Source organism: Pogona vitticeps, chromosome 4, assembly GCF_051106095.1.
Source record: "Pogona vitticeps strain Pit_001003342236 chromosome 4, PviZW2.1, whole genome shotgun sequence".
In the NCBI taxonomy this organism is placed as follows: Eukaryota; Metazoa; Chordata; class Lepidosauria; order Squamata; family Agamidae; genus Pogona; species Pogona vitticeps.
Genome location: NC_135786.1, coordinates 120,338,520 through 120,356,974, shown reverse-complemented (window position 1 = coordinate 120,356,974; position 18,455 = coordinate 120,338,520). Strand labels below are relative to the sequence as shown.

Below are 18,455 nucleotides of genomic sequence, written 5' to 3'. Positions count from 1 at the left end.
AAATAAAATAAATTTTCAGTGTGTACAGTAGAATCCTCTTATCCGTAGGATCAATATCTGATGATTCACCTACAGTGGGGTCTCGACTTACGAACTTAATCCGTATTGGAAGGCAGTTTGTAAGTCGAAAAGTTCTTAGGTCGAATCTGCATTTCCCATAGAAATGCATTGAAAACCATTTAATCTGTATCTGCTCTTTTCCGTCCATAGAAACTAATGGGAAGCTGCTATTCCGCCTTCTGCCACTAGAGAGGGGATATTGTTTCTTTTTTCCCTTTAGGTTCAGGAAACGAGGAGGAAGGCAGGGAACAGTTTGCAAAGCACTTTAGAAATCTTTTTTTTTCAGCGAAGCCAATTTTAAATCATGTTTTAAAGCATGTTGTGCTGATTTTTTCAGCACAAAGACACACAGGCAGGCTTTTTAGGTGCTGAGCAAGCCTCCCCAAGCCTCTTCAGAGCCAGCCCATCAGCTGATAGGCAGGGAGAGGAGGGTGCAGGAGCGGGGGGGAGCACAAAATGGCTGCCAGGCTCCCTTCTGGTGTGGGCTTTTAGCTGTTTCCTGCTCTTTTTCCTGCTGTTTGGGGGCTACCAGGGCCTGGTAAGTGACTTTCTTTTATTTATTTTTAGGTTTCTGACCCTTTTTCCCCTCCAGAAGCCTCTAAGGGGAGGGAGGGGGGACTTTTTTCCCTGTATGTAACTCGAGGGAAGTACGTATGTCGAGTCCTTATTTCCCCTATAGGACGGGTTCATAAGTTGAATTGTTCGCAAGTAGGGTCATTCGTAAGTCGAGACCCCACTGTATCCACAGTCTGACAATACTAAAAATATTTTAAGTTACCAGAACTGGGAGCCAGATACAGTACCATGCTAGTGTTCACTGGAGAAATAGATTTCCACAATGACATTACGACAACTGGCCACTTGATGGAGCCAGAGATCATGCTGTGTATAGTGTTTGCTATTAAAATAGCATTTCTCATTTTTCAGCATCTAGGGGGGTGGGGCTTGGAACCAATCCGCCAAGGATATGAGGGTTCTACTGTATTTAAGTTTGCAAACCTCTTTGAACAAAAGAAAAAAACATTGTAGTTTTGTTTTCAGTGATATAAATCAGTGATTCCCAGGCATTTTGGAATCACAACTCCCTTGATTTACTGATCACTGGCCATGGCTCCCCTTGCTTAGAGTGCTCATCAGTGGTCTCTCTGCCACCAGCAGAAGGATCTTGATACTCCAGCCATCTCATATCCTGCCTCCAAGGGCTCACCTCCTTTCAGGTCCTTATGCAAGAAACTCACAAGGACGCCTGCTAAGTGCCTCCACCAGGGTCAAGAGAGATAAGGCAAGAAGAGGCAGGCACACAGCTTCCACTTCTGGTTCCTATTTGACATAGAGCTATGAATAACTCCTCTACACAAAGCTATGAACATGTCCTCTACAACCTTCATAGCTCTATGTTCTACCTTTTTTGTTTCCAGGCACCCCACAGAGCCCCGGTGCACAGCTTGGGAACCTCTGATATAAATAAAACTGTTTTCTTCTTGGCCCCCTGCTGATTTGCTATGATGCAAGCTGCTGATGCAAGCTCACTCTTGCTCTACAGCTGAGCAGTCAAGTCCAAGTCAGAGGCTGGGAGTTTGATTCCCCACTGGGCCACCTTGACTTGGGCTGGGCCCTTCCCGTTCTGCAGTTCTAAGTTCTAAGATCTGTTTCTCAAAAGAGAGAGCAGAGGAAATTGCCAGTAAGTACTGCAGAACTCCTGCAAATGTGCTACTATAGAACTATGTTTAGAACATTGAACAGGGAGTTGGATTCATTGGCCTTATAGGCCCCTTCCAATTCCATCATTTCATGATTCTATGATTCTATACTTTAACAGACTGCAAACTAGAACTGGCTGCTGATTTCCACCTCTCTGCTGATTTCCCTCTTTTTTCTGTTTGGTCTCCAATTTCTCTACTGTACTAGAGCTGATGTCAAGCCTTGGGGGGGGGATTAAATGGTTTTGAGACTAGGAAGCATGGAGAGACAACTTCTGGTCATCCTTTGCATCAGCTCAGGCAGTTACTTTGCCTGAACTGATATGAATGCACAATTTTTTTTTTTGTTAAAGCAGGCACCCCAGTGGCAGAGGAAAAAAATTACACTTTGGGTGGCAGTGGTAGGGGTGGGGAACAACTTTAGGCTGATTTACTTTGGCTAATAGGTCCTGTATTCCACAGAAAACAATATGAATCAGACTGGCCAAGTCTTGGAGCATTTCCTTCATTATTTGTTGATATAGTCACATCATAAATGGAAAAATAACTAGCTCCTTGCATGCTCAATAGTGCTCCTATTGCCACTAGTGTGGGGTTTTGCAAAGGCCAGCATGCATTTTTGAGAGGAGCTTTTGCTAACCCTTCGAGATCCTCATGCAGTCCAGCCAAATGTTTCAGATTCTCCCTCATGGAAGGTCACCTCTCCTCTATTCTGGGCTTAGTGGTGTTAAAAAAGAACTGGAAATGAACCTAAAAGTAATAGCTGAGATTTGTGTGAACAGCAGCCACTTCTGAGATTTCGCCTAAGTAGCAAACTCTCCAATGCAAGAGCAGGGGACTGCAGTAGAGGATCATCAGTGGTGACGGTGAATCCAAAGCTCATGCTCTCCCTCCTGCACCCACACGGGGTGACCATCAGAGGATGGAAGTAGAGTTTTCAGTATAAAGGCATCACTTGTAATGTGTTATTTTTTAAGTTAATATTTCCTTTTTAATATTGTAACAAAAATAGCAGAAATATTGCAGTTTTTACAAATGTAATATCGTCCCATTATTGTAAAAATGTTTTTTTGGGAAACTTCGGAGATTATGGGGCCATAGTAGATTATTTTTAGTCTGTTACTTTGTTTAAATTTAAACATATATTGAACATTATTGTGCCCATAACTTATAAAAACTACTGCCAAACAAGTAACGTACTACTTTTTGATAAATGTTTCCAAGCTCTGATGGCCATTTGCTCCACTTTGAGTTGCACAAATTTTATTAGTCAGGTAATCATGTAAGTGGTGGCATGCTCAAATGAATGGGATGAGAGCCTCCATCACTGATGACACCAAGGTATTTTATGATTAAACCATGGAGCAATTGGTAAAGCAAAGCGGGTTGTGGAGCAACCTGTATCAACAACATCCTCAGTAATATCCAGATGAACAACTAGAGATGGGGGAATCCACTGCTTTCCAGCCACTGATATATCTGTTATCTTTTGTTTCTTTATTGTTCATTTTTAAAAACTGTGTTGAAATATATATTTAAGTACTTTAAATATATTTTCTCTCAAAATATGAGTTTTAAAACATTTTAATGCATTTCGTTTGGAGTTGAAAACAGGAGCTTCAGAACTGACACAAAAACAGGAGCTTCAGAACTGACACAACCAAGTTTATATTCTCATCTTTGTTAGGGAAGTATGAATCAAGTCATATTGACATTCACAAAGGTAAGATTCTTCAAGCAACTCTACACATGCTTCCCTAGTCAAGCTATAAGCATGAACAGGATGGCACTGCAATATTAAATAAGCAAGGGTCCCCAAGCAGCTTTCCTGTCTTTCTATTTTGAAATAGTGCACTCAGCACAGGCAGTCATGAAGAGAGTCTAATACATTGCTTGGCTATGGAGGAATAGATGGGATTGCACTGTATCACTGCCTGTGTTGGCTCATTTAGTCATACAGTTAACAGCCCCCAAACACAATTTATCAGATCCCAAACCTTGGTATCTCTCCCCCCACCCAGTTATTGACCCCTCCTTTTCATCTGAGCCTGCAAATTGTGAAGATGAATTGTGAAGATGAATTGTGAAGATATTTTCTAATGCTTTTTATGATAAGTTATTTTTATATGTTTATGTCATCCCTCTATGTATTTATGTCTGCATATTTTGTGTTTTAAACTCTTTGTGCTTCATTGATCTATGGTCAAACCCATATGTTTCATATGGATAGCACATAATTAAGATCTGAAAACATTTTCATGTTCCATACTCACAATCTGGCAGAACTTCATTCCTGTACAATTGTATTTGCAGATGACATCAATGTTTACCTCCTGAAACCAAAAATTAAATAAGCCAGTTTGATTTGCAAGCTTCAAGATTAAAAACCTTATGCTATAAAAACCAGACAGCAATTAAGGAATATCCATATTTAAACACAGGCTATCTAAAACATTGAGTCCAAACCCTAGAGTTTAATAGATTGACTAACAAAACCCTAACATTGTATTCTCGAAGGCTTTCACAGCCAGGATCCTATAGTTGTGAGTTTTCTGGGCTGTTTGGCCATGTTCTTAAGGTTTTTCTTCCTAACGTTTCACCATTCTCTGTGGCCGGCATCTTCAGAGGACAGGAATAACTGTCCTCTGAAGATGCCAGCCACAGACACTGGTGAAATGTTAGGAAGAAAAACCTTAAGATCATGGCCAAACAGCCCAGGAAACTCACAACAACCATAACAAAACATTGTTTGCTAAATACTATATCCATGGTCCAGTTACTTGTTTTATCTTCCTAACTCTTTCTTCCTTTTCCTCAGTCCATCTCTTTTATTGATAAATAAATACATAAATGCAGCTCTTTAAAAAGTAAAAGAACAAAGGGGTGGAGTTGCTATTGATTAGATTCATTTTAGGCTGAGGTGCCTTCAATTTAATCTATCACACCAGATGAAGAATACTAGTACTACAGGTATCTTGTTTTTATAATTCCTGGCAGAGATGCTTTCTGTCTCTTTAAGTCCATTACAATAATCAGTGTTTTCATGGTTAACCTTCTCTTTGTATTCTACTTCTGTATCAAGGTCTTGTGTGTTCTAGATCTAGCTCCAGAGCTAGGCTTTCAAAATATTTCGAAAGAATAAATAGAAATGAAAAGTGATGCTCTGGTTCTAGAAAGGGGTTTCTCCAACTTTTCCCCCACACTGGCAGAAAGGCAGCATAGAAAAACAGACAGACAAATAGACAAACACATATTTTGGTCAGGGTTTTTGGCAACTGGCCAGTTTCTGAGGAAGGAACTAGTTTCTTATTTATTTATTTATTTGATTTATATTCCCTCCTCCCAGAAGTGAGACCCAAGATGGATCACAGCAAGATTCAAAATCTGCTACTCTAGCAGAGTTTGAATTGCTCAGTGGTTGGAAAACTTCGTTTTTAGATTACATCTCCTGGATCCTGGGGAGTCACTGGGCATCCTAGCTGGGAGATTCCAAGAGTTATAGTTGGGGGAAGAAAAACTTTATGGAAAGGAATACATTGGAAAACCACAGATTGTTACTTAAACTTAAATCAGAGATGGGAAAAATACAGCTTTCAGGTGTTGGTGCAGTTCCTACCAACCTTTGCCAGCACAGCTAGTGGTAAGGAATGTTGGGAGATGCATTCCAATTATATATGGAGGGGAACACTTTGCCCACCCCTAGATTAAGCCTTAGGAATCTGGGGATGTGTATGGGTTTCAGATGGGAAGTCTTAAGTGAAGAATTGAGCCTGTGAGCCAGCAGTTGTCTCTCCTAGTATAAATCTTTGTACAGTACCGGGGGGGGGGGGAGCCCATCAATTTTACATTCTTGGTTCTCTTTTAAGATCTGATTCTGCTTACTTCTCCAGGGAAGTCACATTAGGCCAGCTGTATCGATATCAGGTGCAGGCTGGGGCAGGAGCCACCATGAGTGAAGCCTCTCCACCTCTGTTCCACATCCACGGTTCTCCCTATTGTGGGGATGGGAAAATAAACATGTGAGTAAAAAAAAAACATAACAGCTGAAATCCTGTTGCTTTGTTGTGTGTACAGATATCAAATGGCACAACTTTCAGTGCCTTTTCACTGGCAGTTATCAAGCCCCCACTGGGATTGTTGAACAGATACTAAGCCAGCAGGTACACACAGTCCAAAGAATGCCAACTGCAACTTGTTAATTGCCAACTGGAAGCAACTGAATGTTACACCGTTTGCCTTCTACACGAGTAACAAAGCAACTCGATTTCAGCCAGTCATTCTTTGAGACAGAGGTTCTTTTTATTTTTTGTATCTTTAAGCATTGTTTGGTTGAGCCAGGAGCTAGTAGCTCCATAGATCTTATTGCTCCTGTGTCCATTAAATCATATGAATGCCAAAATAAGTAATTAAGGATGTGCAGAACCCTTCCTATTCTGCAAGGTTTCCTCCCTTTTTTAATCTGTGATCTTTGGGGATATCCACAGAAACTACTCAACAGCTGAAATCCTATTGTACAGTTGTGTAAACAGCATAACCTTTGGAAGCAAATTTTCATAATTAAAAAAAAATCTCTGTTACATACTGAATTGCACAACTTAGAATGCAACAGATAATGTCTATGGATGTTTCTAAATCTAGGCAATTCACATAGAAAAAATCATGTCATTTGCATAAGTGCACAACAGGATTTCAGCTGGTATATCTTATATATCCTTGTGTTTTTTTTGGAATTACTGTTGCAAGCTAGATTTATTCAAAGCTACCCCTAAATGTATATTCATATGCAGATATGTCCAATGGCTTTTAGAGGGATTTTCATACAAATTTGCAGCTGTTACTTTGACTTTCATTAGAATTTGTATACCAAAGTGTATCATATACTTACAGTAGCTCAAGAGTTCTTGTATGCAACCATGCATGTTCTCCCTCCCCCCCGACTGAAACATTATTGAATCAGACAGAAGGCAGGTTCACAAATAATCCTTGATGGCTCTGTAATTCTTTCCACAGAAGAGAGGGGACCGTTAAAAATCCCTAAAGTCTTTTCTGGGTTAAATCAAAATTTAACCTTGAGAAGATAGCTATGCTTATCCTTTCTTTGAAGCACACACATTTCCCTTGCATTGAAGAAGGGCTGCTTTGAAGACCCCCAAAGAAACTAGAAACAGGTAGGCCAAAAGCCTGCTCCTCATGGGAAACCATTAGGTTTTCCCTTTCCAGTAGGTATGCCACTTCTCAGAGACAGCCTTCTAGGAGAAACATTAAGCAAAGAAATGGAGAAAGCTATCTGTTGTTTTATGTGGGAACTACTTTCAAGGATTATTCCTGAGAAAATTGAGGTGCTAAACAATATCCCATGGATTAATTTGAAGGGCACTCCAGGGGGGTTGAATTTGGCCTCAGTTCCCATTTTTAATACATTAAACAATACATTTGTATTGATGAGTAAATAATTAACCTACCTTACAGACTTATGAGGACACTACCATTTTGACTTTTTACATTCATTAACGTGTTTGTTGGTTGGTGGGTTATTGATTGATTGATTGATTGATTGATTGATTGATTGATTGATTGATTGATTGATTGATTGATTCAACATGTTATACTCCGTCTTTATATATCAAGTTATTAAAGTGGCTGAAAGCCTCAATAAAATTTATACATGTTGAAGTCAAGGACACCAAGTGCTAAGATCTGTTAATCTGACTCATCCCTTAGGCAAACAGTTTTCACTGTTTTCTGTTAAGAAAAAAAAAACCCAATTAAGTACCCCCCTCCAAAATAAATGTTCTCAAAGCCATGGGTTTTTAAAGCCAAGAATTGATAGAATTATTTAGGCATAAATACTGCCAGTATTGGAGTTGAACATTGATTCCTAGTTTGGGCTGGAGATTTATCCAGACATGGTTTAAAATTGCCCAGGTTAGTAGCGAGACCATTTTCAGAACCAAACTTCTTATTCTCTGTGCCCTCACTTTGTCAGAAGTAATGATTGAAGAGAAAAAGGTTGAGAGACTTATACAAAGTTACATAACCTTTTCAGGAAGTTAATACTGAAGGTAGTGGAAAAATTCCCAGGGGCTAACATATTTTGAGCTTTCACCCTGAATTTTCAAATTTGGGATTTTTTTTAAAGTAGCTTTTTACTTTGCAGCAGTAATCACACTTAACATTTATATTTCATTTTTCCCTGAGTAATCCATCTTGAGTCAGCTTAGAAATACACACATTTACAAATTAAAAATGCCCTTGTAACAAAACAAATAAACAGCAGTTTTTATAACATATATTTCTTATAAAGGATATTGTCATACCTTCTTATGACAGCAAAACCTGAATTTTTAAGGAAAAGAGTAGGGGGTTTGATACATTTTCATCAGTTGCAAAGCACATGCAAACTTTTTCTGATAGATAAGCTGTTGTAATCATTAGAAAAAAGATAACATACGTGAAAAGTTTTGAAAACTCCATAAATGCTATATAAATGCTGAGGGTTGTTGTTGCTGCTGTTGTTGTTATGTTAGGGTTCTTGCAGAAGAGTGCGATGATGGAGATCTGAGAGATGGGGATGGTTGCTCTAGAACCTGTAAAACTGAAAAAGGATTCCACTGTGTAGGTGAGTCCAAAAAGTCAGATATCCTCTTTTCTTTATAATGACTGGTTTTCCTCAAATTTAGCCACGTCTTATTTTATATACATTCTTCTGAAGGCAATGTAAGATTTTGCAGAACTTGGAAAGGTGTTTGGAGAAAAGCAATATGAATTTTGCCATTCTAAAACGGGGATACCTTTGTTGTCTCCTCTCTGTCATAAAAATATCTGTTAACTGAAATCAACTGATCTGGGAGATCTAGTAACCATGTCATTCTGCTGCATATGTACTTCAGATTTGAGATTCCCATATACAGTGGTGCCCCAACTTACGAACTTAATTGAACTTAATTGTCCCAGAAGATGTTCGCAAGTGGAAATGCGCAGAAGTTGAAACACCATTTCCCATTGAAATGCATGGGAACAGGATTAATGCATTCAAGCATTTAAAAAAAAAAAAAAAACACCAATAAAATAAAATAAAGCGCACAGAAATCCCCATCGGAAGATGCTGGGGCTTTTAAAAAAAACAACCAAAAATAAACAGAGCAAACCTCGAAGGGTACAACAAACAAACAGACAAAACCCCAAAAATCCCCATGCTGGGACTGAAAAAAACCAACCCAAAAAACAACACAGCACAGAAACATAATCCTCCTCAGCCCAAACCCACCCAGCAGTTTTTAAAAAGTAAAAAGCAGCGCCTTACCAGGCAGACCGAAGCCTCATCCGATGGCAGTCACTCTGGCGGCCAGCGACAGGCCCCAGCCGACGGCGTAGGGAAGCCAAGGTGGCAGTGGGCACTTACTCATAAGTAGACCCGCATCAGGGATGGGCAGGGAGCGCACTGGCTTTCCGTGTCTGGCAGCAATCTGTAGCTGACCCGCTTCTCCTTCCTCCTCCTGCACTGCCGCTGCACACTCCATCCACGGAGGAACCTCTCCAACCCGCGTGCCCCAGCCCAACCGCTTCGGCAACCCTTACTCATGAGTAGACCCATATCATCACTGATCTGGAGCTGCCCCCGTCTCTCCTTCCTTCTCCTGCACCTCAGGAGTAAAAAAGTTCCCTGCCCCCCTGCTCTAACTGTTGGGGCGAAAGGACTACAAAGAAGCAGTCTCTTTGCCACCAATGGTTTGAATTTCCCGCCCTTTTTCCGCTGGCTTTTTCTGTTGTTAGGTCGAAGCTTCGCTCCCAAGTCAAAGCCAAATTTTACGGGCGGAGCTGCTCATAAGTCGAAATGTTCATAGGTAGGGGCGTTTGTAAGTCGAGGCACCACTGTTTTTCTCAGGCTCTTTCATGAAAGCATAAAGAGCCTATAATTAGTTAAAGAACAAAATATGACCTGTAGCATCTGTATAATGTTGATGAATCTGGAAGAAGCATGTCTGATGATAATTTGAGGCAAATAGCTTTCTTCTAATTACAAGATCTGGATGTTTTCTTTTAGTGCAAAGCCTGCCATAGGCAGCTTGCAAAAATGGGTGAACATAACATTTTAAGACAAGTCTGCAGTGTGCCAATCCCATATTTTAGCAGCACTAGCCTTAGCAATGAAATCAACATGAAGCTCGGAGTGGCAGCTCAAACATGTGAATGAGGAACCGCAGTCCTGAAGAATGCATGTGACTGTGGATTGCCCACACAAGGTCTAAGGCTTCATGACTGCTGCATCTGCCAGTTCTTTTAGTGCCCTGGGATGGAAACCAAACTCGTACAGAAGACCCGGAACTCATTCAAAGCAGCTAGGTGTTCTTTTACCACTTCCTGACCCTTTTTGACCTGCTTCCCTCTTCTGTCTCCAACAGTGCTGCTTTGGACAGGGTGGACCAATTTTTCTTTTTTGTAAATACAGATTTTAAAAAAAGAATTAAGCAGTTCTGCTTTCTCCCTGTTGCTTGTCACCTTCTTGTAATCTTCTCCCACTAATGGACCAACCATTTTCTTGACTTTCCTCTGGCTCCTTACATGTTGAAATAAACTTTTTTGTTATTTTTGCCGTTTGTTGCAAGTCATTCTGAGCTTTAACCCTGACTCCATCCTTGCAGATTTGAGCAATTTGTTGGTATTCTGTTCTAGTTATGAGTCCCTTTTCAGTTTTTCATACTTCTCCTTTTGGTCCCTTAGCTTGTCATGGCGATCTTGTCAGATGTCTCTCTTTTTTCTTTCTCTGTGGTATTGTTCTGGTTTGGGCCTTTATTATCTCGCCTTTCAGGGTTTCCCAAACATCCTGAAATGTTTTCCCTTTAGGATTTCCATCCATGGAATCCTTCCTATTACATCTCTTAGTTTGTTAAAGTCAGCTCTCTTAAAATCTAGAACATTAGTCTGACTTAGTACAGTTACCCTTGCCTGCATGATGGTGAATTCTAATATGACATAGTCACTTTCTCCTAAAGTTCCTCCAATTTCTACTCCCTCAACTATTTCCTGCCTATTAGTATTAAGTCCAGTATCGCTGACCCTCTAGTTCCCTCCCCCACCTTTTGGATGATCAAGTTGTCAGCCAGGCATGTCAGGAACCTGTTGGATCTCCCACTTGTTACAGAGTTGATTTCCCAATTGATATCTGGGTAGTTAAAGTACGCCATGACTACAGTGGTATGCTTCCTACACATCTCAGCTAAGTGATTTGAAAAATGTTTGTCTATTTCCTCTGCTTGGTTAGGTGGCCTCTAGTACCTGCCTACACCTGTGTCATTTGTTTTCCCCCTAATATTCACCCAAAGAGCTTCAGGAAGACTTTCATCCTTGGTCTCCTGTATTACAGTACACGAGTAGTAATTCTTTATGTACGGTGCAACACCTCCTCGTCTTTTGTTAGGTCTGTTTCTTTTGAACAAATTACATCCTTCTAGCACCACATCTAGGGACGTGGTGGCGTTGCGGGCTAAACCGCAGAAGCCTGTGCTGCAGGGTCAGAAGACCAAGCAGTCGTAAGATCGAATCCACGTGACAGAGTGAGCGTCCGTCACTTGTCCCAGCTCCCGCCAACCTAGCGGTTCGAAAGCATGCAAATGCGAGTAGATTAATAGGGACCACCTCGGTGGGAAGGTAACAGCGTTCCGTGTCTAAGTCACAGTGGCCATGTGACCACGGAAGATTGTCTTCGGACAAAGCGCTGGCTCTATTGCTTGGAAACGGGGATGAGCACCGCCCCCTAGAGTCGAACACGGCTGGACAAAAATTGTCAAGGGGAACCTTTACCGTTACCTTTAGCAGCATAGAAGGATGTAATCCTTCTGCCAACCTAGCGGTTCGAAAGCATGTAAATGCGAGTAGATAAATAAGGTACCACCACGGTGGGAAGGTAAGAGCGTTCCGTGTCTAGTCGTGCTGGCCACATGACCACAGAAACTGTCTCTGAACACTGGCTCTACGGCTTGGAGATGGGGATGAGCACCGCACCCTAGAATAGGACACGACTGGACTAAATGTCAAGGGCAACCTTTACTAGCAGCATATTCCAACCATGGGTTTCGTCCCATCAAGTTTCGGTCATGGCAACAATGTCATACCTGCCCACATGTACTAGGACTTCAAGTTCTTCCACTTTGTTCCCCATACTTTGAGCATTAGTGTATACGCATCTGAGCCCTTTCTGGCTGACCTTTCGTTTGCTTGCTGTGTCTCATGTTACATACTTGAGTGTCTCTTCTCACCACTTCCGTCCTCATTGTCAAGTTCCATGTCAAGGGGTTTGTGCTTTGTGTTTGGTCCTAGAGATTATCCTCCTTCCCCCTGCAGATTTAGTTTAAAGATTTGTGGAGCAAGGTGTCTGCCAAACACGTTCTTCCCAGTCCTTGTGAGGTGCAGCCCATCTCTTGCCAGGAGCCCTTGATGATCTGTAGACGACCTCGTAGCTCTTACTCTTGTTCTTGCTATTTTACATTACTTGGATCAGTGTTTTTGCACCATTCACTCAGGGACTCATGATTTCTGCGTTGTAATCTATGGGCACAAACAGGGCCTGTGTCTGGACAGTGGTTTCGGGATAATCCTTTCAGGCCATGTGCTGAAAGATCCATAAATTCTGTTTTTTAGTGTGTGGACATAGATGGGGCCTGTAATTGGACAGTGGTTTGGGGTTGATCCTACATCTAAATCACATGGATTCATGGGGTTCCATGCATCAGATTCATGTATTTGCACCAGTGCTGGGTGACCTATGGTTTCTGTGGTGTAGTTTGATGGGTATAGATGGGACCTATGTTTGGTGTGTGGATTTAAGATGATCCTTCAGAAAAATAATATGGATCCATGAAGATCTGTGCACCGTCTCCATGTTTTTGCACCACTGCAAAGCTATGCGCTGAAGGACTCATGACTTCTGTGGTGTAGTCTGTGGATAAAAATAGGATCTATGATCTGACATTGGTTTAGGGAGGATTACATTTAAAATTATGTGAAATCATGGCAATTCATAAATGTATGAGTAAACTGGGTAAACTTTCTCATGAGGAAATTGAGTAAAATGTGCTTTGAGACCATTCAAAGCCACAAAGGAAAAAATATATAGTAATTTCATGTTTAAACGAGTGAGCTGCTGTATATTATTGTTTTTTTAAAATAGCTTTTAAAATACTTCCACAAGAAGGAGGTAAGAATGTGTGTTCAGGAAGGAGTTACAGTAGTACCTCAAGTTACGAACGTCTCCGTTTGCAAAATGTTGCTTCGACTTGCGAACAAAGCCTTAACTTGCGAATGAAAAAAGGCAGGGGAAAAGGACGGGAAATTCAAATTTCCCCTGCCTTTTTTTCCTTCCATTCAAACCGTTGGTGGCAAAAAGGCTCCTTTTTTGCCCCAATGGTTAGGAAAAGTGACCCCCAGGAGGTCTCCGATGGCAGCGGGGGATCCCGGGAAGTCTCCCAAGGCTTCCACGCTGCCATTGGAGACCTCCTCGGGGTCTCCCGCCAGCGTGATCGGCGCCTTCGGAGGTCTACCCTCCCCTGGTAGGCCCGGTCTACCAGGCTTTTTTGGGGGTAGGCCCAGTCTACCCCCTGGGAAAGCCTGAAGTCACTGATTGTGGTGGCAGGGGACCCTCAGGAGGTCTCCAGTGGTGGTGGGGAAGCCCTGGGAGACCTCCCAGGGGTCCCCCACCAACGTGATCGGAGGCAGCAGTCACCCAGCGCCCCGACTCTTGGCCGCTCGCCCCTGGCCGTGGCGGAGGCAGTGGAGCGCCGGGAGGCTGAGGAGGCTTCAGACGGGTAAGGTGCTCCTTTTTCCTTTAAAAAAAAACTGTTCTGGGTGGGTTTTGTACTGGGGTGGTTATGTTTCTGTGGTGTGTTGTTTTGGTTTTGGATTTTTAGTTTTTTGCAGTCCCAGCGTGGGACTTGCTCTGTTTATTTATTATTATTATTTGTATTTTTTGAAATGCTGGAATGGATTAATCCCATTCCCGTGCATTTCAATGGGAAATGGTTCTTCGACTTACAAACATTTCGACTTACGAATGCCAATACGGATTAAGTTTGTAAGTTGAGGTACCACTGTAACTGCTTTCTTTCACACTGAAGGCCATGGCAGTGTTAAACTTGGCAGGCACCTGCACTATTGGCTAACTGGAGACACATTCTGATTGGCCAGAATGCTATGCTATGGAAATAATTTCTTTGGAATTCTCAGAAGTTGTAAAAAAAGGGAGCAATTTTAGAAGTTTTAGGAGTTAAAAAGCAGATTAAAACAGAGATTTTTCTCTTCAGATATGCAAATTTTGTCTTCTCTAGCTTTTTCATCTCTTTTATATTAGATGTCAGAATGGTTGCTTATGTTTTTACAGGGGTAGAACACTGTTACTTTTTTAAAAAAACACATCTCAAAAACCCTTTGCCCGAATGTTCCCAAATTTAGCACAGAGCAAGAGCTGATTTTCTGCTGCAGTTTTGCCAAATTTGGTAGTGATCTGAGATCCAGTTTCACAGTAGTAATTTTTTGTTTGGGGCAGAATGTATGTTTTGATTTTGCTTGTAGAATCCTATTTGGTATGCCTCCTCAAAATATATGCCATAATGAATGGTAGTAGCAACAGTAAAAGACTAAAATCAGTATAACAAAAGTAGAAAAGTTAGAAGATTTAAGCATCTTTTAAGGAATGGGAGAGAAAAACTGTGTCAACCAGGAAAGATAACTCCAGTTATAGTGAGAAGTGAAAGAGGGAATCAAAGAGGTATATGTGTAGGTGCAGTGCTCCAGGGCTGAACCTTAGTATTAGGTGGCTGTGTGTTTTAATACTGAATGCTCTTCTTAGGTTGCTGTGAAATATGTCCCAGATTCACCATTCACACCCTTTTTTATTTTATTTTTATTTGCAGGTGAACCTAGCCTGTGCTACATCCATGATGGTGATGGCATTTGTGAGCCCTTTGAGAAAAGCAGCAGCATTGTTGACTGTGGCCTCTACACTCCTAAAGACTATATAGATCAGTGGGCATCAGAGGCCTACGCCTCCCACCAGGATGAGAAAGCATGCCCAGTTTCCTTGGTGACTGGAGAACCTTTTGTGAGGGTGAGGAAAAGGGGTTTTGTTTGTTTTTTCATATACAAGCCCTTGTATTGTGATCTTCCCAAGTCTGCCAGCTATGGATCCTACTCTGAACTGGGATGGACTGAATTCTGTGAGTGAGTTTTCTTCTTAAATGCCAAGGGCTGCGATGATTCCTGTCTTCATCTGCTCCTGCATTTCATTGCAGCATCTATTCCTTGGCAATCATAAAGTGCATCCTCTTCCCTTTCTTAGAAGATAGAGGAGATATAGCTTGGTAGAGGACATCTGCCTTCACAAGGTCCCGATTTAGTCCCCGACCTCTGTTTCCAGTGAAATGTAGTAAGGCAAGAAGACCTGGGGCAATAAAGCTCTATCCATGAAGTCAGAAGTGGGGGAATCACATACACAGATCGGAAACTTTGACATCTGAGCATTCAGCCTGGAGGCAGGCGGTGCATCATGGCCTCTCCCAATTTGAAGAGACACTTGTGCAGCAAGCTGAGGGAAAGAGACAGTCCTGAAACAAGCCAAATCAGGGAGCTGGACAGGGGACAGATTGTATTTGTCTTCAGTGTGGAAGGAATTGTCACTCTCGAATTGGCCTTCTCAGACACACTAGACGCTGTTCCAAGATCTCTATTCAGCGCACACTACCATAGTCTCTCAAGACTGAAGTATGCCTACTACTACTAATCTAAAATGGTATGGATCAGTCCTGAGTGAGGACTTAGGTCATGGAGAATAACTGCCAAGCTGCTAGTTTGGGGCCAAAGGAAACAAAATCTGATACAATATACTCATAATTGTTAGTGTGGTGCCCTAGCCTCCCTAAGGAGTGCTTAGCACTCGGTCAGAGAGTTCGACAGGCCACTTACCTACCACTTTTGTGCTGAGGCAAGTCCCAAAACCTCCGCAGTGCGTAGCGTAAGCTCCTTGAACAAGTCTGTCCTTATAAGAACACTTTACTTTTACCCAGTACTTTGAAAGTACAGGCACATAGGCTTTGTGATTTCTTAGAATGTAGTACAGCTCAGTTAGGTAGGGCTCTTAAAGATAGCTAGTTTGTGGCCCTCTCCACCTCCTGGATTTAGCCAGCCCCTGCTGTTCAAGATACCAGTCCTTTGTAAGGATTTTTATAATTAATTTTTATTAGAAAAATAGAATTTCATAGAATCAGTTTATATTGCTCAAACTTTAACATAAAGAACATATCCAATGATTATTACAATTAAATAAAATAACTAACCCCCATTAAAATAATAAACACTATTAATCTGGGCTAAGGTGGGCTAACCCCACCTCCTTCTTTCTCTCTACTTACATTCTTTTTCCTTCAAGCCACATACTCAAACCATCAAGTTTTTTTTTCTCCCATCATCAAGGAATAGGGCTTCTGAACTTCTTCCACATAACCCATTGTCCATTTTCTACATTCTCTAACTCCTCCCTTCTTGACACTTCATGGCTGTTAACCAATTGGCCTTGAGGGTCTATAACTTCTTCCTCCTTCCTCAATTCCCATGAAAATTCAGGTGTTTTATCTCTTCTTCAATTAGCTTAAAATGAGTCTTTCATGGGCTCCTTTGTTTGACCTTCAGCTTTATCTCGAACCACGCTTCAGAAAACACGCTCAAAGCACTTAGAAAAACACATTCCAATGTCTCTCAAATCATCTTCACAGAGAACCTGTCTGACTCCATCTTACATTTCTCTGACTACATATCCCATACTGCTTCAACTCCATCACAGTTAGTATGTGTCATCAAGTTGGAACCAAATTATACTGACCCGAATAGAATTTTCAAGGTAAGTGAGATACTTAAGGAGTGGTTTTACCACTCCCCTAGTCAGTTTCCATTACTTGAATCCAGGTCTCCTGAGTCCCAGTCCATCACTCTAACAATTGCACAGAGTATCATACTTTATAATACACTTGATGTGTTCCACTGCTTTCTCTTGGAGATTTCTAGTTCCCAGTTAGTTGCCGTGATAGCAGTCAGAGATTAACAACCCTTGAGGACGGGGAGCCAGCACAAGCCTCTGACAAGAGTTGTCTTGAGGAGCTCTATATGGTCTCAATAGGATTTCCTCCTGTAATTTTTTATTTGTATTCTTTGCCTTTACACTTCTTTTGCTACAACCATAGGGAGCCAACAACAGAGCTCTTGTCCTGAGGCATCAGACACACTTTTCTATTCTACAATGCTTTGGACATAGTGTTCTTACAGAGTTTTTAGGATGGGAAGGTGGAAGCCACCACACAAAAATGGCAGTGAGAGACTCCACTGGAACTGTTATAGTTTTCCACCCCTTGAAAGAATATTTGGTGAAATCCCACCCGCATTTCTGTCATTTACAAATAGGGTGGAGAAATTGTATGTGGCCGGGTTTTTTTTTGCTGAGTTTCACTTATGACTTTCCCATTTCCTTGTTTCTAATGGAACTAAATTTTTCCCATGCAACAACCCTTCCTTTCCCATCTGCTCCCACCACAATGAAAATTCCTTTTTTTAGGTATGTAGGCCTCGTCCTGAAGGCACAATGGAGTCTCAGCCTCAAATGGCTTGGTTCCCTTGTATGAATGATGATGTTCTTCAAGACACAGACAGGGAGAAAATGTTATTGGATGACAGAGTTTGGCTCAAAGTAAGTGCTTTTGGCTCCCCCCCCCCCATCACAGCCTTGAAATTATGAGATGCATTAATTAGACTCCAAATGTATTACTATCTGTCTTCTTAGAGCTACAGAACTCTGAAATTTCAAAATAAATCCTCTCATCAAGCCAAATGTGTGTTTATAAAAGCCTTCTCACTGGACAGCTTCTACTGTTGATCTGTGTTACCAGTTGGAAGCCACTGTCTTCCTTGAGAATCAGGGATCATTCAGTTTTAGGAGGTGATATGTCATCAGGCTTCTTCCCAAGAATACCCATTTCTGTTTATAGTCTCAGCAAGGCTGCTGTATAGGTTGTTCTGTTTGGGCTAACTGGGCATGGTGCTCTCAGTGTTAACATTTTTTCTGAAACTGCTTTTGGTAGAGCTGTTCTTCAGAATCTTTTTCAATTTAATTTCACCTTCATATATGGCAGCTAGCCAGTCATCCAGTTATAGAACTGCATGGGGGAGAAAGACAAAGAGCAAATCTGGAATTAATGTTCTTCAAGATGGCATTTGTGCAGCCACGTACACTGTTAACTCTCCTTCTCAGCCACTACTGGCTCTCGATTGTTTGAAATTTTTGGTGTTCATCAGAAGGAACTGACATGGAACTAACCCTCTTTTGAGTATGAGGTTCAAGCTGAGGGGCTCTGAGAGATTCTGGAACTACCTTATGTATGTTTACAACCTTATTATGTCACTGCACAGAGGAGTGCAGGAAGATGATTTTCATATAAGTAAGCTGCTTTTTATGCAGCTCACATAGCTAGCTGCCCAACTCCCATAGTTAAGAATGATAGGAAGAACAACCTTCAGAACACGGCCAAAGAGCCTGAAAAACCCACAACAACCAATGATGGATACATTAATTTTTCCATGAATTGTCTGTCACCACATCTAGTATCCACTACCCTTTTCCTCCATCTTTTGGTATTCCATGCTTTCATACTGGTTCCAGTC

The 18,455-nt window shown here is 41.5% G+C and overlaps 1 protein-coding gene across 3 annotated transcripts in view; it reads left to right on the top strand.

Annotated features, from left to right (window-relative positions):
- PAPPA2 (pappalysin 2) overlaps positions 1–18,455 on the top strand; it is a 435,383-nt gene that overhangs the window by 221,478 nt on the left and 195,450 nt on the right. For all 3 annotated transcript variants that reach the window (XM_072998203.2, XM_072998204.2, XM_072998205.2), the window contains exons 8-11: positions 5,651–5,779; positions 8,288–8,379; positions 14,666–14,859; positions 17,353–17,484. In XM_072998203.2, coding sequence (XP_072854304.2) covers positions 5,651–5,779; positions 8,288–8,379; positions 14,666–14,859; positions 17,353–17,484 — 547 coding nt within the window. The remainder of the gene's footprint in view (positions 1–5,650; positions 5,780–8,287; positions 8,380–14,665; positions 14,860–17,352; positions 17,485–18,455) is intronic.